The sequence below is a fragment of the Artibeus jamaicensis genome, unplaced genomic scaffold, assembly GCF_021234435.1.
Source record: "Artibeus jamaicensis isolate MK-2021 breed Jamaican fruit bat unplaced genomic scaffold, CSHL_Jam_final contig_233, whole genome shotgun sequence".
Lineage (NCBI taxonomy): Eukaryota > Metazoa > Chordata > Mammalia > Chiroptera > Phyllostomidae > Artibeus > Artibeus jamaicensis.
In genome coordinates, this window is record NW_026521486.1 from 65,970,236 (window position 1) to 65,998,228 (window position 27,993).

Here is a 27,993-nt window from a genome sequence, read left to right on the forward strand (position 1 = left end):
TTCAACCCCATTGGCCGTTGGTACTACCTGTTGGCAAAGTAATCAAATGCCAAGAGAAATCAGCTGCTTCGAAACTGTTGGTGCAGATGTTTCCTGAGTGCACAGAAGTCTTAAGATGCAGGTGGAAACAGAACAGGACATCTGTCTTGGTCTCCCCTCAGTTCTTTTCCTCCACTGCAAACATTTTCTCAGGCCATTTTGCTTTGTTTCTATCCTTATGCCAGGCCTTAAAAGTTGGTATTTTCCATGGTTCCATCCTTTGTCCCTTCATATCTTATAACGCTAGCTGAGCAATCAATCTCACTCACTTTATGAGTTACCGTGGCCTGATGTTCGTGTCCCTTCCACCACCCAAATCCATATGCTGAAACATAACCCCCAAGATAATGGTGTAAGGAGGCAGAGCCATTGGGAGGTAACTGGATCATAAAGGTGAAGTCCACATGGACAGGATTAATGCCCTAAAAAGAGGCTCTGGAGAGCAAAGCTCTCCCTTTCTTCCACTGTGTGAGGACAGGATGAGAAGGCCCCGTCTATGAACCAGAAAATGGCCCTCACCTTGGATGTTACATACGGCCTTACATATACGTATACATAATATATTTTACATCTGTATTATATGTAACCTATATTACAGAGGAAGTATATGTATATATAATGTATGTATAAATACCTATATTTATCCTCACCTGGGGGCAATTTTTCATAGCTTTTTAGAAAGAAAGGGAGGGAGAAAAAACATCAGCGTGAGAGAGAAGCATTGATTTGTGGCCTTGAGATGGCAGCTTATCCTGGATTGTCTGGGTGGTGACCGACGCCATCACAAAAGCAAAAGATGGATGAGGGCGGCAGAAGAGTAATAAAGGAGGAGATACGGAGGCAGGCGCAGAGGCTGGCATATTCCCATTGCTGGATGGGAGCCGCGAGCCTAGGACCTCAGTGACCTCCAGAAACAGGTCAGGGCAGAGAATAGATTCTCAACCTAAACTAAAGTCTCCAGATAAAACACCACCCTACCTTGATTTTAGCCCCCTAAGACCCATTTTTAGATTCTGACCTCCAGAACTATGAGATAATAAATGGATGTTGGCTTAAGATGCTACGTTTGTGGTAATTTATTATAACAGCCACAGGGAACTAAGAGAGCCAGTTTTGAGGAACAATCTAAATTGGACTATGGTGAGCTGATGGTTGTGTCCATAGGCCAGCCAACATGGAAGTGGTGGATCATGGCGAATGTTCCTCCTGTGTCCAGAAATATATGTAAGCTCCCAACTTTGCTCCATCCCTCTCAGCCTACTGTTGTCAAGGAATAGCAGGTGAGGAGACATCTCATACAAAACAATAGGCTTGTGTGAATTACCTGTTCGGCCTTCAGTTTGGGCTTCTTTGCTAAAAAGGCCTCCGCTGACAGTGAGGATCTGTATCTTGTATTTCTTTCCTGGTGTCAGGTCTTCAAATTTGTGCTGCTTAGTCAAGGCTGGCTTTGATGTGTTACTCAGAAGGATCCCGTTTTCATTTAGAAGTAGGATGTCATATCTTTCTGCCACACCAACGGCTTTTTGCCAGTTTACTACTAAGGAATGGCTGCTGTATACATTGTCTGCAGTTATCCCCTGGACAGAGGCTGGGACTGCAAGGAAAGAGAAGAAGCAGGTCCTATCACTGACAGTAGAGTAGCCAGTTGAAAGAAACTCTGCTAAAGCAACTGCAGAGAGAAGAGCTGGCCTCATTATTGTACTGACACTTTCCGGGCACCTTTAAGGGAAAACAGTCCTTGTCCTGAATTACTTATAGAATTGCTTTGATTCTCCATTTTTTTCTCTGAATTTAGAGAGGATCTTGAAGTCAAATAAGTAAAAAAAAAATGCAGAAGTGACACTGATAAATATGCAGATTGATATGTATGTATTTTTTAAGACAACGGGAAAAATGGATATAGTCTGGAGTATAGAGTCACTCATTTGGACTTTCATCCCCAAATTAACTTGAGTCAAAGCTTTGACCTAAGCAGTGCATATAACAGTGCTTGTACTATGGCTCCTGATGTGAAATGCAAAGTAGTATTGTTTGTTAACAGTGTTTTCTGCCTTACGCTCATATTTTTTTCTCATTCTACATAACCTCCTTAGGAGAAATCCACTCCCACGGTTTGAATTTTACTCACATGGTGATTGATGACTCTCAAATTTGAACTTTCAATGCAGACCTGTTTCTAGCTTTTGCAAATGACACCTCTCTCTGATGTTCCATAGGTGCCCCACTCCCAAGATGACAAAATTGGACTCCTCATCTCCCTCCCATAACTTGCTTACTGTCCTTTGTTTTTCTGTCTTGGTCTAAGTCAGAAACTTGGTTTGTCATTCTTACCCATCTAAGTATGATTAATCTTAAGTCTTATCTTCCTCTCTCCTAAGTCTGATTTCTTTTGGGACTCTCCACTTCTCTCCCTCTCTACTCCCACTAGCCCTAGACCACAGCCTCTCTCTCATACACTATTGCAAGTGTCTTGACCAGCACCCTTGACTGCTCACCAATCAGTTTCAAACTACACATTGTACGTGGAGGATTCTCATAGTGCGCCCATGCTGATGACCCTTCAGCATCACTTCCTAATTCTAAACACCTTAACAAGGCATATGAGGCCCTTCATGATTTGACCAATCTGCTTACTTGGCCACATGGCTCACATTCTTTATTCTAGCATGTTAAGGAATATGTGGGTCCTCAATGTGCCAAGCTTTCACCTTGAGGCCTTTTCTTTTTTTCTGCTGGGACCAAGTCAATATATGTTTTATCAGGATGACTTCTTAGTGTTTGTTTAAACATTACTTTCTCCTGGAACCCTTCCCTGGCTCTTTCTGCCTGCTCCTATAGCACCCCATAATCATTTTCATTTTAGCACTTATCATATTGTACCTTCATTTCCTTTTTACTTCTCTGTCTGCTTCATTAGATTATAAGTTTCTTAAGGTCAAGGATGCTTTCTTGCTACTGAATTCTCATTTTCAAATGCAGTAAGGCTTCCTCGAGTGTAGTCGGTAGGGTAATAACATGGGTGTAATAATTTATAGTTTTAATTTGATCATTTCACCTTAAATGTCATATGGTATGCTCGAGTGTGATTTTGTTATGTTATAGAATAACGTGCTTATGATTTTGTAATAAATGGGGGCGTTATTTGTGCCAGACCCCTGTATATATCTGAAATGAAGACATAGAAGGGCCCAGGCCTCACGAAAAGTAAATGATAATAAAAAATAAAGGCACCTAATAAGTATTGTGTTACTGTAGAGAGAGCATGAGGTTTGTAGCCAGACAGATCTATATTTAGATAATAGCTCTAGATCTTAATACATGTTTCCTCAATAATGTTTCATGAACTTTCTGAGTCTTGCTCTCCTCATCCATAAGATAATGATGTGATCCTAGCTGTAGTGTGACTAGAGATAATTTTAAATGCCTGGCAATGTAGCAGGTTCCTGTAGATTATTTTTGTTTTGAAAGTAATGTATTAATAGTGATAGTAATATAAATAAATGGATATATTATTCATTCATTTATTACTTGATCTTTAACTATCACAGGTGAAGTAGATGGCATAAGTATATATGTTTTTCTTAATAAAGAATTTTGAGGAAGGGGTGAAATTTTGAAAAATGCATATTTGTTGAAGTCTGCTTGTTAAAATTTTAAATCCTTTAGCAAGTTAAAAATTTATTTAAATCATCTGGTTCCTAATTACCTTTCATTTGTTTTGAAAATCACTACTAAGAAAGAAAAATGCAAAGAAAAATATGAGAAAGGCTCTTGAAAACACAAATTTAGATGGTTTGAATTGGATATTTTTGATTTGTGATAGCTAAGCCCATTCATCGTCCTGTTCTGCAGAACAACTGGCCCTTCTGCAGGTGGACACTTACCTGTCCGCCCAAGCGCGTCTATCTGATTCCGCAGGGATCCGCTCACCGAGGAGATGACGATCTGGTACTGTTCCCCAGCCTCCAGCCTGTGGAAAGTATGCTTGGAGACGTCCTTGGAGATAGTCTGAGAGTCAACCTTTTGGTTCTGCCTGAATGCAGACACTACGTAGGAGTCCACATCTCCTCCTCCGGGAGTCCAGTTCACTGTCAGGCTATCTGTTGCCCCATTGGGAGAAATGTGAATGTTTTTGACTGTGCTAGGAACTAAAAGAGAACATAAATTTAGAAGTCATCACTTAGAGAATGAACTGTGCAAATTTCAACCAAAGTTTTTGTGCTTCTTATGCTTTGGTATCTACTGAAAGCATACACATAGAAAAAATTGGTATCAATCTACCATCTTTCTCTGACTCTTTTGCCTGTACTGTTAGTGGGGGAAATTTGAGGGACATCACAGCTGGTGAGTAGAAGTGAATAATGCCAGTGATAGAGCGAGAGGCTGTTTAGATCGCCTCAGTCCAAGTCTTAGTTTTCTCATTTATTAGCTGTGGGACTATAGGCAAATTCCTTAACCTCTGCAAGTTTGTTTTGCCATCAGAAAAATGGTAATGATTATAATAGTAACCAGTTCACAGAGTTCTGAGAATTGAACAAAACATACGTTTTGTTCCTGTGGGTCTGGTTCATGGTAAACTGTTAGTAAACATTAACTGTTATAGTGACACTACTAATAGAGTTCCAGTGAAGCGATACCCAACCAACAGAGTAATTTATACTTAAACTGTATCCTTTACAAGCACCAATCATTCACATCAATTCAATACTATTTCTCAGTAAAGCTTTTCCTTTCTTTTTTTTTATTTCCTGTACATCATACTTTTGTTCAGCCAGCTTGGAAAACATTGTTGTCACCATCAAGATAACTTCCCCCCTTCTTGCCATCTTCCTTTTATACTTCCAATTCCCCAATCAAGACAACACCTGGCTACCTGACCTGCTAAATACCATTGACCCTTGAACAAGGTGGGGGTTAGGGGCACTGCCGCACCACCTTCTCTGTGCAGTTGAAATTGTGCATATAACTTTTGGCTTCCCCAAAACTTAACTGTTAGTAGCTTACTACTGACCAGAGAAGCCTTACCAACAACATAAACAATTGATTAACTCATATTTTGTGTTTTATGTATTATATGTTACATTATTACAATAAAGTAGGTTAGATGAAAAATGTCAGGTTCCAGACAAGATGGATGTGTAGGTAGAAACCCTTCACTTCCTTGCACAACCAAAAGGAAGATAACAATCAATCCAAAATCAATAAACAAGCATAAGTGCCAGAAAATCAAATTGCATGGAACTCCGACAACCAAGGAATTAAAGAAACAGTCAACCAGACCAACCAGACTGGTAAGATGGGTAAATAGAGAGAACCCTTGGTGAGGCAGTGGAGTGTGTGGATGCAGGTGACTGAACGGGACACTGAGACTCAGAGCTGACTGTGGACTATGGTGGTTTCCCCAGTGGGAGAAACTCCCAGTCCCACACAGAGTTCATTGGAAAGTGGGTCTAGGGCCAAGCAGGGGAGCTGCATTGTTCCCTCTCTGGCCCCTCCCCCACAGGCAGTGCCACAGTGCAGCAAGGAGGGTTGTCCTTTCCAGGCGAACACCTAAGGCCCCGCCCCCTTACAACCTATCAAGTGTGCCAAGACAAAGAATATATGGCCCAAATGAAAGAACAGAGCAAAGCTTCAGAAAAAGAACTAAGTGAGGAGGAGATCGCCAACCTATCTGATGCAGAGTTTAAAGCTCTGGTAACTTAAATGTTCACAGAACTGATTGAGCTTGGTCAAGAAATAAAAGAACAAATAAAAGATACCCAAAGTAAAATAAAGCAAAACATTCAGGGAACCAACAATGACAGGAAGGAAACCAGGACTCAGATCAACAATCTAGAACAAAAGGAAGAAATAAACATTTACCCAGAACAGAATGAAGAATCCAAAAAATGAAGAGAAGCTTAGGAACCTCTGGGACAACTTTGAACATTCCAACATCTGAATCATAGGGGTGCCAGAAGAAGAATAAGAGCAAGAAATTGAAAACTTATTTGAACAAATAATGAAGGAAAACTTCCCCAATCTGGCAAAGGAAATAGACTTCCAGAAAGTCCAGGAGGCTCAGAGAGTCCCAAAGAAGTTGGACCCAAGGAAGCACACATTAAAGCATCTCATAATTACATTACCCAAGATTAATAAAGAACTTTAAAAGCAGCAAGAGAAAAGAAGACAGTTACCTACAAAGAAGTTCCCATCAGACTCTCAGCTGATTTCTCCAAAGAAATCTTGCAGGCAAGAAGGGGCTGGAAAGAAGTATTTGAAGTCATGAAAGGCAAGGACCTACATCCAAGATTACTCTAACCAGCAAAGCTTTCATTTAGAATTGAAGGGCAGATAAAATGCTTCCCAGATATGGTCAAGTTAAAGGAGTTCATCACCAAGTCCTTATTATATAAAATGTTAAAGGGACTTATCTAAGAAGTTGGAGAAGATCAAAACTATGGACAGTAAAATGACAACAAACTCACAACTGTCAACAAATGAACCTAAAAGAAAAGAAAAACAATGAAAACAAAAACTAAGCAAATAACTAGAACAGGAATAGAATCTGAGAAATGGACATCATACGGAGGGTTTTCAGCGGAGTGGGGGAGGAGAGGAATAGTGGGGGAAAAGTAGAGGGAAGAAGAAGCATAAGTGGTAGGCATAAAATAGATGGGGAGAGGTCAAAAATGGCATAGGAAACAGGGAATTTAAAGAACTTACATGCATAACTCATGGACATGAACTAAGTGGGTGGGGGATGCTGGAGGATTGGGGGTGCAGGATGGAGGGGGTAAAGGAGGAAAAATTGGGAAAACTGTAATAGCATAATCAATAAAATACACTTAAAATGTCATTGAGAAGATCATAATGAAAGAAAAATACATTTATAGTACTGTATAGTATTCATTGACGCAGTAGTAAGTTTATATAATCTCTTTACAAGATGAATTGTCATCTGTCCGCATCTACATCAATATTGTCTTTTTTTCTAAAGATTATATTTATTTATCTTTAGAGGGGAAGGGAAGGAGAGAGGAAGAGAAATATCAGTGTGTGGTTGCCTTTCATGGGTCCCCTGCTGGGAACTGGCCTGCAACCCAGGCATGGGCCCTGACTGGGAATCGAACCTCAGTTGTTTGGTTCACAGGCCCATGCTCAACCCACTGAGCTACACTAGCCAGGGCTAATACTGTCTTGTATAATACAAAACACTATAGATGTTATATGTGCTACTAACAATAGATATCAAATACAAAAAAATGTGAAAACATTTATTTTTACTTAGAGGTGCATTAATTAATGAAGAAGCAGAAATATGATTGTTTTATGGTAGCCTAGTACAATAGATATGATTGCTTCATGGTAATTAAAAAATAACCCCAAATTTTTCAATATATTTATCGAAAAGAGTCTGCATATATGTGGACCCACACAGTTCAAACGTGTGCTGTTGTTCAAGGGCCACCTGTACACCACTCTAACTAGTCGGAGTCAAGATCCATATTTCCAATTACCCGTGAAGCCCTCAACGAAGGCTGACTGCTGCACGTCTCCACTGATCGTCAGCACAAGAATTTTATACTGGCGCCCTGGTGTTAGGGAGGTGAATCGATACTCGGTTGCATTATTTACAAGATGAATAGAAGGAAATACTTTCATGTCATTGTAAAGCAGTTGAATCTCATACTGGTCGACATCCCCGTTAGCTCGGGACCAAGTCACCTGAAGGTCTTCAGTGCTCCTATCCCGCAATGTTAGGTCCTTAACAGGCTCTGGGACTGGGGAGGGATATTAGAAGACACATCAGGAAAGTGACTGATCAGAGTTTACCTACACAGTAATTTGTAAATCACATTCAAGGAATTGGCAAACATCTCCTTTCCCCAGATAAACCACTTGAATTACTTCATGCATAATTGAACAATAAAAATGGAAAGCAACTGTTAATATTGTTAAAATTATAATTTTTTTTCCTGACATAAATCTTATATGCTAAATGTTGGTAGAATCTAATTATCAAATGAGTTATGATGTCAATCATAAGATAAAACAAAAAGTCCAGAACTTTAAATGTCACAATGCAGGAACACAGGGAAGAAAAATGGCACTGGTCGCCTTCTGGTTTGCTCACCATGCTTACTTTTATCTCCCAACAAATATTCCATAATTATAGGCCATGGCTTGGCTAAACAACATTAGCTCTGAGCGAGACTTACTGGGAATGTAATTTACTGATAACTAAGTAGAGAAAATTCAAGGTTCAGATAAATTATTTACTTAATGACGTACAAGTCCCAACTGAACATCAAATTTGCCCATCTTTCCACTTACTTGTTCTCCCATTCCCTTGTTCGCTGGCTTCATACTGTCCACTTTTTGTACTAACAGTGACACTGTACAACCGTCCAGGGACCAGCTGAACAAACACACACTCATTTTCAGACTTGGGAATGCTTTTGGTTTGAGTGAAGTTGTTTTTGTTCTTAATAGTGACTTCATAGTGGTCGAAGTCTCCAGTGGCATGCACCCAGGACACCTTTAAATAGTCGCTCCGGGCTGAGTTGCTAATACTGACCCCCTGGACCTTGTTGGGCACTGAAAAAGAGAGCAGAGAACAGCTAAAGAGTCTTGGTGAGCATTTGGTCACAGATGACATCCTGGGACAATGAGAAGTGAGTAGATTTTAATTGTGTACATTTAAAAGAAAAACCTTAGACTTTTAGATCACACATTTTTGAAGAGGAAAGATTTTTATACAAATTGGAATGATTAAATAGATTTTTTAACACAACCTGATGAATTGATTCTAATTCTATTGTTGGCCTACACAAAATATTAGATACAAAATGGAACATTAAACATGATAACTGATAATTAGTATGAATGATGGTGATGATGTTAATATTTCCAGCATACCAGGGTGATGTAAGACATGACAAAAAGTCACCAAGAATAGAATAAACAATTCAAAATGAAAAGTAGAAGAAGAGAAAACACATATGGTTAATTAACACATGAAGAGATATCCGACATCATTGGAGATCAAGGAAATGGAAGCGGGGGGGGGGGGCTTGGCAAAATAGCATTTAGCATATATTTGATTTGCAAAATTTAAAAACCTGATAAAAACAAGTGTGAGAGGGAATGCCCACCCACGGGAAATTAGACGAATGAACTGGTATATAGCAGTCATAATTAATTTCCTCTTAGCTCAAAACTTGAACACATGGATTTCTTGGACTTAACACGAAAACACAAAATAGGGATGAATCTTATCGATATACTTATTAAGTGAAAAATAGTCTAAGTCCCAAAAGATTATATACCACATAAAAGATACCTTTTTATAATATTAAAAGAACCAAAAAATTTAAAGCACATAATTTTAGGAGAACAAATAATAAAATATGCAAGGTGGAAGGCAAGAGATATAAAAATTAGAGTCAAGTTGATGGCTACCTCGCCATGGATTAGTGGGGTGGAAACCGTGTGATTTGACATAGATTATTGTCAAGTTCTTAGCCTTTATTTTGGATAGTGGTTTCTCAGGTACATGTTAAATTATTAAAAAATGGTTGTCTTGCCCTGGCTGGTGTAGCTCAGTGGATCGAGCACAGGCCTGAGAACCAGATGATCGTGGTTTGATTCCCAGTCAGGGCACATGCCTGGGTTGCAGGCTAGTTCCCAGCAGGGGACCCATGAGAGGCAACCATACATTGATATTTCTCTCCCTCTCTCCTTCCCTTCCCCTCTAAAGATAAATAAATAAAAATCTTTTAAAAAGTTTGTCTAAATTAAAATTAAATGCCTAAAAGTAAATAAAAGTATCAACTGATGCATGATTTTCTGGCCCAAGAATAAGAATTAATCCACTTTTGTTTGCTTATATATTTATGAGAGGAACCTGAAATATATAAACAAACAAAAATTCTGTGTACCTACATTTTTTTTCTCAATTGATAGTCAGTAAGTACTTCTGAACAGGAACACTTTAAAATAAGGCAATTCTGCATTTAGAGCATAATATTAAGGGTATTCTAATTTTTATGTGGGGCTGTATTTTAATTCGACAGTAGGCCATAGATCCATTACTATTTAGTGAAAACTGGGCATTATAAATATATGAGAAAGGAGCATTGGAAAGAGACATGAACACCGAGTCAAGATACTAAACTTGTTTAGCATCTTGTTTAGGATAGTAAATCAGATTCAAGATACTAATGCTTGTATCCCAATGCTAGCATGTCTTTGAAGGCTGTTATGTTTGGTAAATCAGGAATTTTTCCTCTGGCCACATGCCAAACCTATGTCCAAGTCTTCTCTTCCACTTGCCCCCAAAGCATGACATAATAATATTTTGGCATCTGAGCTACATTTTTCATGATGTTTCTCATACCTACAAGTTGCACTACTATCCTTTGTTAGCTATGTGTACTGGTTAGATTTTGTATTGGAATAAATTTCACCACAGGTATGGAGCAAGGACAGGTATGCTTTCTTCAAGATATTTACCTGCAACCAATTACAGTGTTGCCCGAACTTAGTCATCACAGAGTTAAGGAGCAGAAATTCTGAAGTGACATATTCTTGGGGTAAGAAAGTCAATGATGCAAGCAATTTACTGAAGGCAAAGCAACTATTATAGAAAGAAAGACCAGGCTGAATACCATGCTAAGTCAATAAGGGGCTTCCCAGTAGGACTGGAGGTAATTTGTAAGACTTGCCTTGCTGCATGGTGAGATGATGTGACACAGAATTAGAAATATTGATATTTTCGCCCAAAATGTAGAACAAGAACATTAGAAAAGAAAAAGGGCAATGAGACAATCAGCCTGAATCAACAAGACGATAACTCAGACACGACTCTCTAGTTAAACTGATTTGTCAGGGGTAATGGTTGGCCTTCGTTAGTCATGCACCAAATCCAAGTTCATGTTGGTGAAGAGTCACGAGGGTGCTTTGAAAAAAGGATCACTTTTCTTGTACTTAAAAACAATCTTAGCAAAAGGCCCTACAATGTGAGGGTCATATTGATAGGACATATTCGTGAGTTGACACCAAGAAGTTAGTAGTTGACATATCCTTTAGTTTCTGCTGATATTTAGGCTTCACCTTGACCAACAGAAGACACTGACATAAGGCTGCTTTGCAAACAGAAATCTGCTTTTCAGGTTTAAGTCATTATTGTGATTATCAGTATAATTAGACTTTAAATAATTTGAGGGTAGGGAATATCTCTATATCTTTGACTGGTGCTTTAAGGCATAGCAACATGTAATGGAAATAGTGTTGAACTTGACTGCTGGTCAGCCATGTGACCATGGAGATGCCAGTTTCTCTGGGACTTTATCTCCAAATGAGATGAAATTAGACTATTCTTCAAACACTTTCAGTGCTGGCATGATGTAACAATGTAAATCAGTGGTTCTTGAACCTTTCTGAGGTCACAGAAACTATGAGAATCTGGTAAAAACCATGCATTCCCTGTCTCCCGGCACCCCCAAGGGACATATCCCCAACAGCTTCAGGCACAATTTCCGGGATGACTACAATGTTAAAGTCTACCAATGGAGCACCAGGGGTAAATCCCTGATCTCCCTATGTGATTTCTGATTCACCAAAGACTTATTGAGGGCCCACTACATCCAGATCTTCATGGAAAAACTGACATTTTTCAGTGTAAATATCAACCCATAGCTCAGCTGGAAAGATCTGACAAAATACTGATATCAACCATAAGCAGAAATCTCAGATGTAAACCCCAGGAAGCAAAAGTATTTTGGGGAAATGCTAAATGTCTAAATTTAGTTATTTCCAGTACAGCAGACCTGGCATCCTTTGCTTTTGCTAAGGTTTTTGTTCTTGGCCCCAGAACTACAAAGATTCACATTTCCACCTTGTGTGAAAAAGGATGAAGAGTGGTCACGACCAACAGACATTTCCGGAAGCATTTCAGGCTGAAGAACTTAAGGGGCTCTGGAGTCACTCAAACCTGGATTTAAATCTTGGATTTGAAAAGCACTGGCTATTCAACTAATTACTGTAAACAGTGGGCAAGTGACTTAATGTTGAATCTTGCTTTCCTGATCTCTAAGATGGGAATAAGGAAAGCATATACCTCAATAAGAAGTTTTCAAGGGTTAAGGTAGTTAACATATGTAAAGCCAGGGTCTAGCAACCAAAAAGTACTCCTTAGACCACAGGTGGCAAACACAGGCCTGGGGGCAGAATCCAACCCTCCACCTTGTTTTTTCCGTCTTGGCATCTTGTTTCTATCTGGTGGTAGTGCCAAGTTCTCCATTAACTGTTAAGAAATAGTTACATTTATACAGTCCTAAAATTACATTCGGCCCATTTGAACGCAACCTTGACGCTGATGTGGCGAAAATGAGTTTGACACCCCTGCCCTACACAGACATACTTGTTATTATGTTTGAATATAATATGAATTCCAGTCATGAAAGTGGTGCTCATCATATACTGAAGATAACATCTGCTCACATAAGGGGTTTCTTAGGTCGAAATATGAAGGCCCCGTTATAGTTTTGTGACCTCAGTCACCGGCCTCTAATCCAAGCATTACAGAAATACTGCAGATCTAAGGTGGCTGAGCCACACAGTGGGCTGGCACCTTCAGAGCCCATACCTCCTTGCAGGCTTACCTGTCTGATCTTGGCTGAGGGAATGATTTTCATACTTGCCACTCCTTGTAGTTACAGTCACATCATAGAGGCGGCCTGGGGTGAGGGAGCTGAAGGAGCATTCGCTGACAGACTTGGCAATGACAAGGGACTGAACCACTTTGCCGTCATGAGAGAGTGTCACTACGTAGTTATCCACGTCTCCAGGAGCTGGCAGCCAGGATACACTGAGATAGTCATTACGGCCAGAATTGTTTACCGTTACTCCACTCACACTGGAAGGGACTGTGATGTTAAAAAGGGAGAGAATTTTTTTTAAAGGACAATCAAAACTTTGAGTCATTTATTTATGGTGAACAATAACAGTGTGGACTCAGGAGATCTAATCTGATCACCTTCTCGGTGAAGGAAATGCTCTGGAAGCTGAGTGCTTACTTCAGAAAGCTAACCGAAATACAAATGCCAGGGAGACTTTCTGATGCCTCGTAAATGCAAGGGGGCCCCTGCTGCATTTTCATGGTGTAGCTGTTCATAAAGTATCTTAAGTGAAGGCATTTTTACGTAAATGTCTCAGGAAATTTCTTAGGTAGGAAAGGGAGCAAGCATTCTAACAATCCAAATGAATGGGTTTGAACCAAACTCATCGATAAAGATGTTTGAGCAAAAGAGTGAAGAATGCAATAGCTTTTCTAAAAAGCTTAGATTTGGGAATAGTTTTGATCTTCTTGTGATGAAGTTATTTATTCCTGGGAGTTTAATACCTAACAACCAGACATGTTTTGTTTTTATTTTTTTTCCCCTCTATCTTTGCAAAGCATTTCCTGCCCTCTAGTGGCAAAAATAAACCTAAAAGTCTATCCTGGAAGCAGCAAGTCTGGTAATTGGTCCAAGAGTGGTCAGGAGAGCTACTGTGGTGAGAATGGCCTTTCTGATGTCAGCTGTGACCACTGGCTTATTTTAATTGGAGTTTAGGACCACAGACATTCACGGAGGGCCTATGACTCGCCATGCATACAAAATAAAAAAGATGCAGATATTTTTAAGGAGATCCCTGGCTAGAAGTAGCCTGTAAAGTAATCAATGTGGTATTGAGGAATCGTTGTACCATGTATCAGAAAAATGTACACAGTAAATAGTACTGCCAGTAGTGACTATCAGAATAACAGAGTCCTATCGTATATACAAACTGCACAACTGTTTTCATCATTACTAAACTAACTTCAGCTAGAGTTTCCATATATTCAACAATATCAGCACATCATGCTTAATGGATGAGATTTAGCATGAAATCACTATCATGTCACCGACAGAGTTTTTTTCTAGTTGTGTCACACTATTGGAGAGTTTACAAAATTCAGAATTGATTGTCTCCTACACTCATCCACCTCCCAACTTCCATTCCTGAGACAGCAACACGTACCTTCTGGATGGGACTGAAGATCAGAGATTAACCTGTTTATAGAATGTTTTAAAAATGGAACGCTGGAGGTGCCAGAGTTCTTGGATGTGCTGTTCTTACCTGTCCTTCCTTCCATCACAGCCTGTCGGGAGGAGATCCCTCCGCTGACTGTTGTTACCACCACGGAGTAGAGACTGCCCGACTTGAGGGAGTGGAAGTTGTATGTGCTGGTCTCACTGGAGATGTTTTCGTTTTTGATGACCACGTTTTCATGAATGAGCAAGACTTGGTAGAACTCTACGTCTCCCATTGCCTGGGTCCAGTTAGTGAACAGGCTGCTGGTTGTCCCTTGGTTGGCCACATGCAAGCCAGTCACTTGGGCAGGGACTAAAACACAGTAGACAGACAGAAAGAAAAAACAGATGACACTTAGTCATCCGAAGGAAGCACAATAAAATTAAGTACAAAATGAAGACAGTCTTGAAGATGCTAAATATATATCCATTGCTATAGACTCTCTGCTCTACTTCCTGTGGCATATGGCAAACTACTCCTTTAGAGACGCTACTATTATGAAAAAGCTGCCTCCATGGGAAATCAAAGTTATTTTGGATCTAAGGAGGAGATGATGCATGCATATTAAATAATTCTGATGTAAAATTTTCAATAATGAAAGGCTGCTTTAAAAAAAAAAACCTTGCTCACTCAATGTGATTTCATCTTTCCCACCCCCTGAGAACACAAAACCACATCATCGCCTGAGCTGATGGCTGAGCGATGATACTGGGAGGTCCTTTCCGCCTGGTGATCAGCTTGTAGTCTAGAAAACTGGTCAATTCTTTACTGGCACAGTCCCAAGAGAACTATTATCATTATTATAAATGAAAACATTACAATAACAGAAATTATATTATATAATAATAATGCAACTACTGAGTGCCTCCTGTGTGCAGTTATGGGCTGTATGCTTTATAGAGATTATATTATATGATACTTATTCAAAACTCCATAAAGTTCATTTTATTATTCCCTTTACTGACAAGGAGACCCAAAATCATAAAACATAAGCAATTCAGCCTATGTCACAGTGCTAAAGAGTAGTTAACCTGGGGTTCGAAGCCTGATCTTCCCAACCTGTGGGCCTGAGCCCTTTTCCGAACTCATAACTGCTGTGATTTCTAATCTCTCCACTGACAAACCTTTTGCACAAATCTCAAAGTTGGCACTTGATCAACGTATATCTTCTCTGTGTCTCTTCCCTGAACTATGGTAATCAAAGAGATTGACCTTGGCACAACTCTCCTCAGAATTCATTGATTTTGGATTCAGATACAAACATAGTCATTAAAAATATTATTTTGGATGAAGGTGGTCAAAAGGGATATATTTCCAGGTAAAAGATAAATATGTTGAAAGTAAATCCTATGAGTTCTCATCATAAGGAGAGCATTTTTTTCTCATTTTTTTTATTGTAGCTATGTGAGAAGATAGATGTTAGCTGAAACAATTGTGCTAATCACTTCATAATATATGTGATTCATTCCATCACACTATATGCCTTAAACTTATAGTGATATGTGTACATTATTTCTCAATAAAGCTGGAAAAATATTACTATATGTGATCAGAAGATTCAATTTTAATTACAAACTTAATGTGTAAAGCACAGAAATTAATATCCCAAAACAATTTTGGAAAAGATGGGAGGACTGACATCATCTAATCTGAAGACTTACTAGAGAGCAACAGCAATGAGGACAGTGTGGTCCTGGCACATAGATCAACAGAACAGACATGAAAGTCCAGAAGTAGGTCAACACATACATAGTCAGTTGATCTTTTACAGAGATTCAAGGGCAATGAGGTAGAGAAAGGATAGTTTGTTGTTTTTAACAAATAGGGCTTGAATTATTAGATGTCCACATACAAATAATTAAACCTTGACCCATCTCTGACACACATATAAAATTTAACTCAAAAGAAGTCACACACCGAAAGTTAAAACCTAAAAGTATAGAAACTTCTAGGAGAAAAATCTTTGTGATATTATGTTAAACAAAAATTTCTTCGATATGACACCAAAAGCATGATCCATGAAAAAAATGGATAAATTGGGACATTAAAATTAAAAATGTACGTTCTCCAAAATACACTAATAAATTAGTGAAAAGACAAACCACAGAACATTTCAATATACATTTATGACCAAGAACTTACATCTGGAATAAAGAATTCTTTTTTTAAAGATTTTATTTATTTATTTTTAGAGAGAGGGAAAGTGAGGGAGAAAGAGAGGAAGAGAAACATCAACATGTGTTTGCTTCTCATGTGCCCCCTAATGGGGACCTGGCCTACAACCCAGGCATGTGCCCTGACTGGGAATTGAACCTGTGACTGTTTTGTTTGCAGGTAGGTACTCAACCCACTGAGCCACACCAGCCAGGGTGGGAATAAAGAATTCTTAAAACTCAATGATAAGAAACAAACATGGGCAAAATGTTTGAAAACATCTCTTTCCTTAAAGAAGATAAACATGGTAAATAAGCAAATGTAAAGGTACTCAAACCCATCAGTCATTAAGGAAATGCAAGCTAAAAACACAGGAAATATCAATTCCCACTTAGTAGAATGACTAATATTAAGAAAAAAAACCTGACAATACCAAGTGCCACTGAGGATATGGAGGAACTAGAAATCTTATACATTTTGGTGGGGATACAAAATTTTACAGCCATATTGGAAAACAATTTGGTAGTTTCTAACAAAGTTAAATACACACTTACCATACAGCACAGCACTCTAAGTGGTGGGAATAAAGAAAATGATCCTAAGACTAAAACAATGTCTTGGACTTACATCTCCAGCAGGATGATGGGCTACCTACCCATGAAAATCTCCACAATAAACACAACTACATGTGTTGAATAAAACATAAAAATGTAAATGCATAAATGAATTGTCAAGAATGCACAGAATTCTCAGAGGCCTAAAAGTAAGTGCTAGACAGGCAACTAAATTACTGAAGCAGAACTTCATCCTGTAGGCATCTTTTAAACACACATTTACACTTTGATTTTATAGCTTCACAGGATCCTACAAAACAGGAGGTAAAGTGTAGGACTTTCCCAGGCTGAGGAACCTCGTAAGTAACCCCGTGTAACATTGGATCCTGAAATGTTATATTCTAAGTATAAGTAAAATAAATATTCCCTTTTTACTCCCATATCACCTCAACCTCCTAGACAATGGGAGGAAGAGAAAAAATTTCCACTGGAATTCATAACCTCAACACAGCTTCAGTGAATTTGCAACTCAAGTTCATAAAATCTAGATGATCAAAAAACTCTCGAGATGACAGTTTAGATTAAAATAGGCCTGGGTTGAAAGTAATCCTGTGCACCTGAAGGAATAAAGTGACAAGAAAGTTCTTTTTGAAACCCACTTTCAAACCAGGCATCAAAGAATTCCCACAGAAGAAAATCCTAACATATGTGAGTTCACAGTAAAAAGTTAGAAACATTTAAAGAAGTATAAGCATTTAACTGCTTCCTTTGCTCAATCTGTATTTGTTCCTTAAGCAAAGATTGTTTATGTATTACATTTCATCTACCTTATACTTAATTGTATGTAAAATTTCCTCTCCCCAACAAAAATTTTATTTTCATATGTTAAAAAAATAAAGAAACAAAGTGGCATGAGCAAAAGGAAACAAACTCAGTAGACAACAGAATGCACCCCTGAAGATTTTACATATTATAATGAACAGAAATAAAATATAAAATAAAAATTGTTAAAATGCTTATAGCAATAAAGGAACAGAATGAAACTATGACTAAAGAGAATCAAAGACAATGTTTAAAAGTGAAAAAAATGCTAATTAAATTTTAAAACTCAGTGGATAGGTTTTTAAATAGTTTGGACAGAACCAAAGGAAAAAAAATGAACTTAAACAAAGAGCTGAGAAAATTATCCAAGCTATAGCCCAGAGAACAAGTACATGAAAAATATTATATAAATAATATTCTAGCATACCAGTGGAAGAACAGAGAGAGGATGGGAAAGAGGCAAGAGGCAATATTAAAGAGTTAATGGATGAGAACTTCCAGGACTGATGAAAGATACTAAGCTGCAAATACAGAAATCCCAATAATCTCAGGCAGGATAAACTAAAAGAAGTCTCTACTTAGATCATTGCCATGAAATAGCAGAACAAAGGCAAAGAGTTGATTTTAAAAGCAATCATAAGAAACAGAGTACCCACAGAGAAATAAGAATTAGACCGACAGCTGACTTTTCAACATCAACAATAAATGTCAGAAATACTTGAGTAATGTCTTGAATGTGCTGGGAGAAAATAACTTTCAACCAAATTGTAACCCAGGGAAAACATCTTTCAAGATTGACAGCTATATAAAGATATACCCAGAGAAACAAAAGTATAGAGTCTGTCCCTAAAAGTCTCAGTAAAGAAATTTGAAGAATGTTCCCCAAGTTGAAGAAACAAAATACAAGGTGAAATATCTGAGATATAGAAAGAAAAGAAGAAAAAATTGGTAAATTGGTGGGTCAGTTCAAGGATACTCTGACTGTATAGCACAATAAGTATATTTTTGTGGGTTTAAAAAGGAGAAATAAAATAAAGGACAATAACAGTATATAAATTGGGAAGGGGAGTTTTTGATGATGACCTTGCTTCCTATTTCACTTAGAAAAGGAGAGAGTTATCAAAAGATAACAACCCATCACTCTATTTGCTGTACCTGCACCCATATCTCCCTCTCCCCATCTCCCCCCCCCCCTTGCAGCTGACTCTAAAGTTAAGCTACCTGTGCTCCTTTCCAAAGCCAACTCTTTAACTTACGCTCTACGTTCCAATAGCTCTTGCCTACTCAGAATAATGGAAGCAACTCTAACTCTTCCCTTTCTCTGTATAGCATCACCGTCCTTCTTTCCTCTAAAACATTCCCATCAGCATAAAGTACGTTGTTATTTATTCTACCATTTAAAAAAAATCACCCTTCTTCCAAACATATTTTCTCTTTCAGATGCTGCCCTACTTCCCAGCTCTCCTTTGTAGCATGACTCCTCAGAAAGGTTGTTCTCTGCTCTAAGTTTAGCAAAATAAACTCAAAGTAAAAGAAAACAAGACAAAATATGGAGCGATTAAAGACAAGAGGTGAAATTGTAAAAAAATAGAAAACAAACAACAGAAAGGATCTATAAATGAAGGCCTGGGACATAACAGGCACTTAGTGAACATTTATAAGTCCAAGTGTTAAAGAATTCAGCAGACAGGATACTTTTAAAGCCTAAAGTTTAAAGAATATTACCTGTTCTTCCTTCCATTGAAGATGAATTTTTTAAGTCTCCACTAATACTGGTGACAGTAGCTATGTATTTTCGACCAGGCACTAGGTCAGTAAAAGTGAATTCTTTGGCATCTTTGGGGAGTGACTTGTGGATGAGCAAGAGGTCTCTGTCTGCTAGGGAGATGATGTATTTCTCCCATTCTGCAACTGGGGCCTGCCATAGGATGCCCAGGGAGGTTTCATTTGCATGTTTGACACGAAGCTGGAGAACAGCCAGGGGGACTGAGAAAAAAACAAAAAGAAGTTTGGGTCACAGACTGACTCAAAAACACTCGCTCAGAACAGCTCTCTAAATATTCTTTAGAGAACAGCTGTTCTCTTCCACCTACAGGAGGGTTCCAATTCAGCATTTCTTTTCTAAATGTTTATGAACATGAAGAAAAAAAGCTAATCATAAAATCTTTATACAACATGTTTATACAACATGGCCAGAAACAAGGACTCAAAATATTACAACTGGAAACTATTTCACTAGGTCTTTTATTTTTGGCCAGATGATACTTTTTGAGTGCTTATTTTTCCTATGAATTCTATGATATGAAAATATTTAATTCAATGTCATCATCCACAACACCCACAAAACCACAGAGAAAGATCCATGTCTGAGTACTTCAGGAGGGGTTAGGAGTATCTGTTGCCCCCATAGCTTGGGAAGACAAAGGGATTTTTCCTTCATTTCTGACGAGGGAATGCTGATGCATCAATGAAAGGGAGAGCAATAAGAGTATAGCTGGGAACTAATAATAGTATCTGATTAAAGACTTTCATTATCCAAAGAATTGAAATTTCTTCCATTTCTTTAAAAGGTAAGTTTTATTCTTAGAGCTTCTAAGAGACATTGTTAAGAGTAAAGTGTTGACTCCATAAAACAAGAGGAAAACAAAATTATGGAAGAATTAAGTGTGCACAATTATACTGTGAATTTTGCATTGAAGAACTTTTGTCATCTCCTATGATAACAACGCCTTCTTCTGGAACACCTCCCGAATTACCAGCCTGAGAGATACTTGAAGATGTATCAGAAATATGTACATGGTGGTTTGCTTGGTTTCCTTCTTTCTTTCAAATCACAGATTTGCCTGTAAGCCAAGAATGTACCATGAACATTTCTATTAATGAAAACCTTTTGGCGTTGGGGTCCATGTTTTCAAACTTTTTTTTAAGGGTTTGGTTGAGGTCTGCAAAACCCTTCATTGTGAATTTTTTGGTGGGTTCCTTTTCTTCTCCTATAGTTTCCTTTTTTGCTTTCCTTTCCTTTAACCAGATGTTCCTGATCCACTTCCAAGAGCTTCTCATTGGTCAGTGCCTCAGGAACCACCTCCACGTCATCTCCATCCACACCCAGGTTAAAGCTCTGCCATCCAACACAGCTGTGTTGATTTTTGTAATCTCCTCCCTCTTGGCAAATCCTTTAAAGTCATGGACAGACCTTTTGAATGTCTTCTTCCAGATGCTATTCATACACTCCTTGGTGACGTAACCCATGCTGAAGCAAGGTTCTTGATGAAGTCATAGATGTTGTAATCCTCCCAGAACTCCATCTGTGTTTTCTTAGTGTCTCCCTCCACTACAGTAATAGCTTGGGCAAAGGTCCTCCCCAGGACCTTACAATCTCCTGTAACTCCTTGATCCATTGGTTGGATCAAAAAGGTGGTGTCTTGAGGGAGAAACACTACTTTGACATTGGGATGAACATCAACAATAAGCAAAATCTCTAAAGGCATGCTATTCCCTGTACTCAGCAATTCAGGAGTGCATCCTAGAAGAGGGACTGGGCTACCTAAGACTTCTTATCGGTCCTCATGTACACTGGCAGAGTGTGCTCATTAATATGCTTGAAGGCCCCGTGGTTCTCACTGTGCCAGGTCACAAAGGGTTTTAATTTGTAGCCTGCCACATTGTCCTAAAGGAAGACTATTATTCTGTCCTTAAAAGCCTTGAAACCTGGCATTGATTTGGCCTCTTTATGGATGAAAGTCCTTGGAGGCATCCACTTCCAGAATAGGGAGTTTTCATCTGCATTGAATATTTGCTTTGGCAAGTGATTTTCCTTCATAATCAGCTTATCTAGAGTTTCCAAAAATTCTTCAGGAACCTTTGCTCACGTTCACATTATGTAATGAATAATGATTCTTGAACTGTTTCAGCCACCCAGAGCTAGCAGTGAACTCAGCATCATGGTCAGGCCCAGCTTTTTCTTCCAACACGGCACACAAGCAATCTGCTTTGGTTGTGAGCGTCCCGGTGCTGAGAGGGATGTGCTTCTGCATCAGGTCTGCAAATCTGGGTCATTAGGAGTGTCTCCTTGTCTGACAAAGGCCCTTCTCAAATCTTTGTTAGTCTTGTTCCCTTCCATAAAGCAGACATTTTCACAGCTTCCATCATTTCATTCTTGTTCTTCAAGAAGGCAACTATGATGGAATGGGATGCGCCTACTGGCGGGCAATAACCATCACCGATTTTCCAACTTCACAGTCCTTAGTCACTTTTAATTTCATTTCCAGGTCAGTCTCTCAATGAGGCCTCTTATTGGCAACATGAACAGTGAATTTTGTACATGCAGGAGTCATGATGACTGAAGCAACATGAGATTAAATTAAGCACAACAGAAATGATGCACTTGAGATAGAAAACATAAGATGTGTGCGCTGCTTCTGGTGTAGCACAGCACCTTGTTTTACGGCAAACATTTTAAAAATAAATAGGAAAAGTACATTATAAAATAATAATACAAGTATAGTATAGTAAATATATAAATCTGTAACATAGTCTTTTGTTATCATTATCAGGTAGTATGTACTGTGCATAATTGTATGTGCTGTACTTTTACAGGACTGGCATAGTAGTAGGTGTGTTTACACCAGTGTCACCACAAATACGTGAATAATGTATTTGAGCTATGATGTTATGATATCTATGATGTCACTAGGTCCACTATGATCTTATGAGGCTACTGTTGTATGCGGTGTCCGTCACTGACTGAAATGTCATTATGCGGCTCATGACTGTAGAAAATAATGGAGTGATTAGCAGAAATGATCTCTCATGTTCTTATTGGACCAGACTAAGCATTACCAACCCTATTTTAGTCTGCAAGCATAGAATATCTCCAGTTCAGAAAACACCAGGGTACAACATTAACAGTTTTCTGGGTTACTTGGTAAAGGGAGCAAGTTAAGATTCCACCAGTTAGTAACACCTTGACATTTGCTTACCTGTCCTGCCTTGGCAACGCTTAGAGTTCTTCAGATTTCCACTCTCAACAATGATTTCTATATCATACTGCCTTCCTGGTATCAGCCCCATGTCATTTATGACATAGTGTGTTTCCTCCTTTCCCACGGTGACATTGAGCAGCACCCAAGAATCATTGAAGAGCAGGATCCGATACTGCTCCCAGTCTCCAGCAGGGGGCGACCAGCCCACTACCAGGGACCTTGCCGAACCGTTGCTGTGTGCTTCCAGGTTCCCAACTTTCTCTGGAACTAAATGGTAAAATGATGTCAAAAAGAAAATACTAAAAACCAAAAGTAAGGATACTCATTCATTCTTCACGGGCAACATTTCTATCCTCACCTGATGTTTATGGATTGCAAATGAGTGTTTTTTCCTCACTTTGGGGACATTTGATACTCAAGAAATTTATGCCCAAATTGCTTTAGTAATATATCAGCGTAATATAACACTATTCATAACCTAGTGATACGACTGCTGTGTTTACTGACTGCGCACCAGCTCTAGAGTCAATACCGATGTTGCATCTATCATGGTGACGTTGATGGATGTGGTATTTTTTGGAAGAGACTGCATGTTGTGGTCATAAACATTCCTCTTTGTTATCCAATTGAGAAGACTTATCTTACAATATAGTTCTGATGTTATTTGCTTGAAAACATTCAAGGTCTCTATTAACTACAGAATAAATCATCAAGTCCTTGGTGTGGCATTTGTAATTCTCCATTGTAAGCCCCCCTATCCTTCCAGTCTTAATTCTGATACTCCTGCGGCCACCCTCCCTCCTTCCCACTCTCTCCAACACTGGCCTCCAGGTGCTTGTTCTGCAGATCTGTGTGTGAGTCTCTCGGGCTCTTATGCCTTTGCTCATGTCATTCCTCCCACCTCAAATCCCCTTCCTTCTTTTCCCCTCTGAGAAGTCTTTACTGGTCTTCGGAAACAAAAATCTGTTCTCTTGTCTCTCTGACCATATGGCTCTTTCTTTGGATCTCTAATAGCATAGGGAACAGACTCTGAAATCAGACAGCCTGATTGAAACTCCAGCCACAATATTAACCAATGGGATGGCTATCGACAAGTTATTTATCTGTAAAATGGTGATAATAACAGGACCTTTCTTGTGGTTTTGTTGTGAGAACTAAATGAAATAATAGTGTAAAATACTTAGTGCCTGACACATGGGAATATCAATACAATTACCATGATTAAAATGTACTGCAGTCTTTTTATATTTGTGTATATGTTCTACATTTGTGTGATTAAAAAGTAACTTCCTTAAAAGCAAGAGTAAGCAAGTAAATATTTCAGGCTTTGTGGGCCATTATGGTCTTTGTCTCATTTTTTAAAAGCATTTAAAAATGTAACAACCACTCTTAGCAAGAGGCTGTGCAAAAACACATTACAGGCCAGGTTTGGCTGAAGGGTGTCATTTGCTGAACCCTGCCATTTTAACAACTCCCAGAGCTCACTGTACAATTATTTACACATGAAGGCACTAGATAATTTAGTAAATAACAATATAATTTAGTAAAAGGCATGGTTAAATGCTAACTGGCCCTTACTATAAGAGTTGATCGGAAATATTTAATTCATTATTATCAGTGCTAAGGCATTTATACCACTTAAGTGGTACAATGTGGAACAGCGCAGGGCAGAGCCATCTATGTAGATCATGCAGGAATCAACCAAATACCTTTGCTTAAGTAACTTGGCTGAATGCAGTTAACCCTCTGCTTTGCTCTGTACGTGGGGCCCGGGCCAGCAGACACCCTCAGTCATAAAGACCATACTTTCCAGGCTGGGAATGGAGTTTCCCTTCTAACTTATTTTATCCTAGTCTAAGATGGATCAGAGACTGATATGGGCAACAAGGAATATTCTGGAGCCCAGACTCACCTGTTCTGCCAACTGCCATCTTGTGAGCAGACAATTCACCAGAGACAGAGCTGACAGTAACTTGATAAAGTCGTCCAGGGGTTAAGTCTTTAAATTGGGTTTCCGTAACCTGGGGTTCTAATCGTCTGGAGTTTTTGATGGTCCCTTGGTGAGACAGGGTAACGTTATAGAAATCTATATTTCCAGGAGGTATTTGCCACTTGACTTTTAGAGAGGTCAGAGTGCCATCATTTGTCACCTTCAGATTTAAGACTTCCATGGGGGCTAAATCGGAAGAAAGGAAGAGACTTTAACTCAGGATATCTTACCAGGCTCATGGCCAAATTTTGATCTGAGTTTTAATCTTGACAAGCCACACCCCCTGTACAGAAGAAAATGACAAATTTATGAGGCAAAAATAATACTTCAGAACAAAAGGAAGATTATCTGGCTAGTGGGCAGAACACAAATGTGGCAGTAGGAGCCTAAATTCCGGCTCAGACTGAGTCAGGTTGGCTGGGCAACAACCCTGAACAGCTCTGCCTAGGTCCCTGAGCTTAGGGGCCCTGTTGGTAAATGAGGGCTTGGCCAAAATTCTTTAAGTGGAATGCCAATTTCTACTTAATTACATCTGCCTAACTTCTTCCCCTTTTTATTTATTTAATAATAGCAAGTACGTAATAGCTCGATCAATGGATTAGCTATTACAAAATTTTGTGTGCTAAAAATACTGTCTTTTTAAAGCATGGTAAAATTAAAGCTCATGAGTTGTGTCAATGACTCACTGATCCTGAAATTAAAATTTTAGCTTGTTCTTCCTCCTCAAATTAAAATAAAGAGTTGTGTCATTATTTCATCAATGGAAAATGATCACAAAGGAAAGACGTTTTGGTGAATATTTTTTTCTACCTCTTGTTTATTCTATAATTTTGGATCTTACTAATGTCATCATATAAATTAACAACACTTTGGGTGTAGCATACTGATTTTGCAGAGAGTGGTTAGAAGTGTAATCTATTCTTGGTATACATGAATTGTTCTTAACATAGATGCTACATTTTTCTTGGGATTGTCTATATATCCTTGAGATGTAATGGAAAAGATGTATGTAAATATACAGGTTTCCCCAAATGCCATTCCCACTGGCCTCCTACAGTTTCAGACGCCCTCACCACTAGAGTGATTTCTAAGACACCACATATTTTAGAGTGACTTTGAAACTTAGATAACTTTCCAGGAGAGAGTGTTTATTAACAAGTTAGATCCACCAGAAGCATTGGCATCTACTAGAATGTAAGTTCCATGTGGGCAAAGACTTTGTCTCTTTTCGATGCGGTTATGTCCTCAGTGCCTAATATGCAGTTTATAACCACAGCTATGGAATAAATGAATGAGTGGGCATATGAATTTATTCATGAAAACAGCCCCAGTTAGTTTATCAGGCAGCATTAGGCTATGAGAACAGGCCCTGTAGTTCTGTTTTGTTGGCTAGAGGTTGGAGGAAATGGCTATTTCTTGGGGGAAGGTCTTTGCGTGGCACTGAGAAAGGTGCCCTGCTCCACGGTGAGTGATGTCACAAGAGCAATAGAATCCTGTTTAAAAGAAGGGAGACTGGCACCCCGAGATGGGGAGCCAAGTCCAGATTAGTAATTAATTTTGCTACTTCAGAATGTTGTCAGGGCCTATAATAAAAGAGAACCCCTCTTTTTTCTATGCAGAAAAATGGATGCACGTTAAGGGCCTTCTCTAACATAGAATTTCAATTGGTCCTATACTGCCATTACTCAAATAATGAATAAGCCTTGTTTGTTAAACATTCCCTTGATTTGCACTTTATTCTTGTTCAGTTAGCTAGGGAACTTACTTGTCCTGGCCAGTTTCCACTTGCGGTTTTGCAGCCCTGCAGCCTCAGTTATAATGGTGAGGTTATAGAGATGGCCAGGCGTCAGTCCGTGAAAAGTGTAGGAAGTAGTATGTTTGTCCACGACAGTGCCATTAACTAGGATCCCTTTATCCATCAGTATCAGCTGGTATCTTTCCACATTCCCGGAGCCATGGGACCAGGAAATCAGGAGAGAATTAGTTTGCGCTGAAATACCAATGTCTTTCACCAGGGATGGCACTAAGGGGACACAAGGGATTTCCAAAGTGTCATTCATAACTTCCTTGGAGAAGACAGAGACACATTTAATTCAAAACTGCACATTCATTTATGCTTCCCTGTAATCTAACTTGTTTGATAATGAATGAAAACAGCACTTTTGAAATTTCACTGACACCTAGATTAATGCTCTTTCCAAAGTCCACAGCCTCAAGCTACATTATAGTTTACCTGTCTGTCTCCCCGACTTAACAGGGATTAGGTAATTTCTGCCAATGAGGTATGCTGTGGCATAACAGTAAAGGGAAAAGAAAAAGGAAAGAACTCTAGGAGAGAAAAAAATGGAAAATAGCAATAAAGTTGGAGAGAAAACGAGGGAGAGTAATGGTAAGAAAGGCAATTCTATGGAAGAGGTCACTATGTGTCATTGATATTAGGGAAGGTAGGTGTGAGCAGAGACTTTTTACCAACATGGGAATCTTCAAAAAATACCATGACTTGATGTTGTGAGAAGAGAAAAAGGAAGAAAGCATTCAAGAAATGAATTTTATGGGGCACAAACTCAGAAAATGCTGTTGCCTAATATTTGAGTTAGAAGGGCTAGTAGGAAACAGTTACTTATTTTGGAAAAAATTCTCATCCCAGAGAAGTTTTGTGACATGTTCAAAATAACCCAGCAAGCTGGCAGCACAGCTACACCTCCTTGTTTTCAGTCTGTTTTCCATCGTATCACACAACACTTATGTACGTATGTATGTATCTTTGATGCGGGGGCATTCTCACTTCCATTTCTTGAATTTAATATAATTTCAAAAGGAGCACAGACGATTAAATGACCAACAATCTATAGACAGGCCTCACCTGTTGATCCATTGGTATAAATTGTTGAGGAACGTTTATGTCCAGAAACAGCTGTGATAGCAATATTGTATTTATTACCAGCAGTAAGGTTACCAAAGGCATATTCATTCCCTGAAGTACTTTCTTGAATGTGGGCCTCCTGTATCTTTTTGCTGTCATCAAATAACTGCACCTCATAGCCCGTGACTCTTCCAGAAGAAGTCCACGAAACATGCAAGCTGGTTGAAGTAGCCTTGTCTTGACTGACCTCAAACCTTGAAGGAGGTAGAGGGTCTGCAAGACAAAAACCGAAAAAAGAGAATGTGGCTTGAAGGCTTCTGCAAAACATGCTCACTTTGCTATAATCCAGGTTCATTTTCCTTAAAAAGTTTAAGCATCTGTTGCCTGTGCAAGAAACTGGTATTTTACTTCACTTCCAAACTTACCATTTCATTTAAAAAAGAAATACACTCAGATATTAACCATATAAACTCCTTTTTCTAATATAAA

The 27,993-nt window shown here is 38.8% G+C and overlaps 1 protein-coding gene across 3 annotated transcripts in view; it reads right to left on the minus strand.

The window, feature by feature from the left end:
- Nucleotides 1-27,993, minus strand: part of PTPRB (protein tyrosine phosphatase receptor type B) — a 108,483-nt gene that overhangs the window by 43,905 nt on the left and 36,585 nt on the right. For 2 of the 3 annotated variants that reach the window (XM_037132135.2, XM_037132137.2), the window contains 11 exons: nucleotides 27,505-27,777; nucleotides 26,407-26,664; nucleotides 24,564-24,827; nucleotides 22,649-22,918; nucleotides 19,395-19,655; nucleotides 14,185-14,451; nucleotides 12,687-12,950; nucleotides 8,356-8,619; nucleotides 7,539-7,802; nucleotides 3,924-4,187; nucleotides 1,364-1,633 (listed from right to left, as the gene is read on the minus strand). In XM_037132135.2, coding sequence (XP_036988030.2) covers nucleotides 1,364-1,633; nucleotides 3,924-4,187; nucleotides 7,539-7,802; nucleotides 8,356-8,619; nucleotides 12,687-12,950; nucleotides 14,185-14,451; nucleotides 19,395-19,655; nucleotides 22,649-22,918; nucleotides 24,564-24,827; nucleotides 26,407-26,664; nucleotides 27,505-27,777 — 2,919 coding nt within the window. The remainder of the gene's footprint in view (nucleotides 1-1,363; nucleotides 1,634-3,923; nucleotides 4,188-7,538; nucleotides 7,803-8,355; nucleotides 8,620-12,686; nucleotides 12,951-14,184; nucleotides 14,452-19,394; nucleotides 19,656-22,648; nucleotides 22,919-24,563; nucleotides 24,828-26,406; nucleotides 26,665-27,504; nucleotides 27,778-27,993) is intronic. The other variant, XM_037132136.2, reaches the window with a different exon arrangement.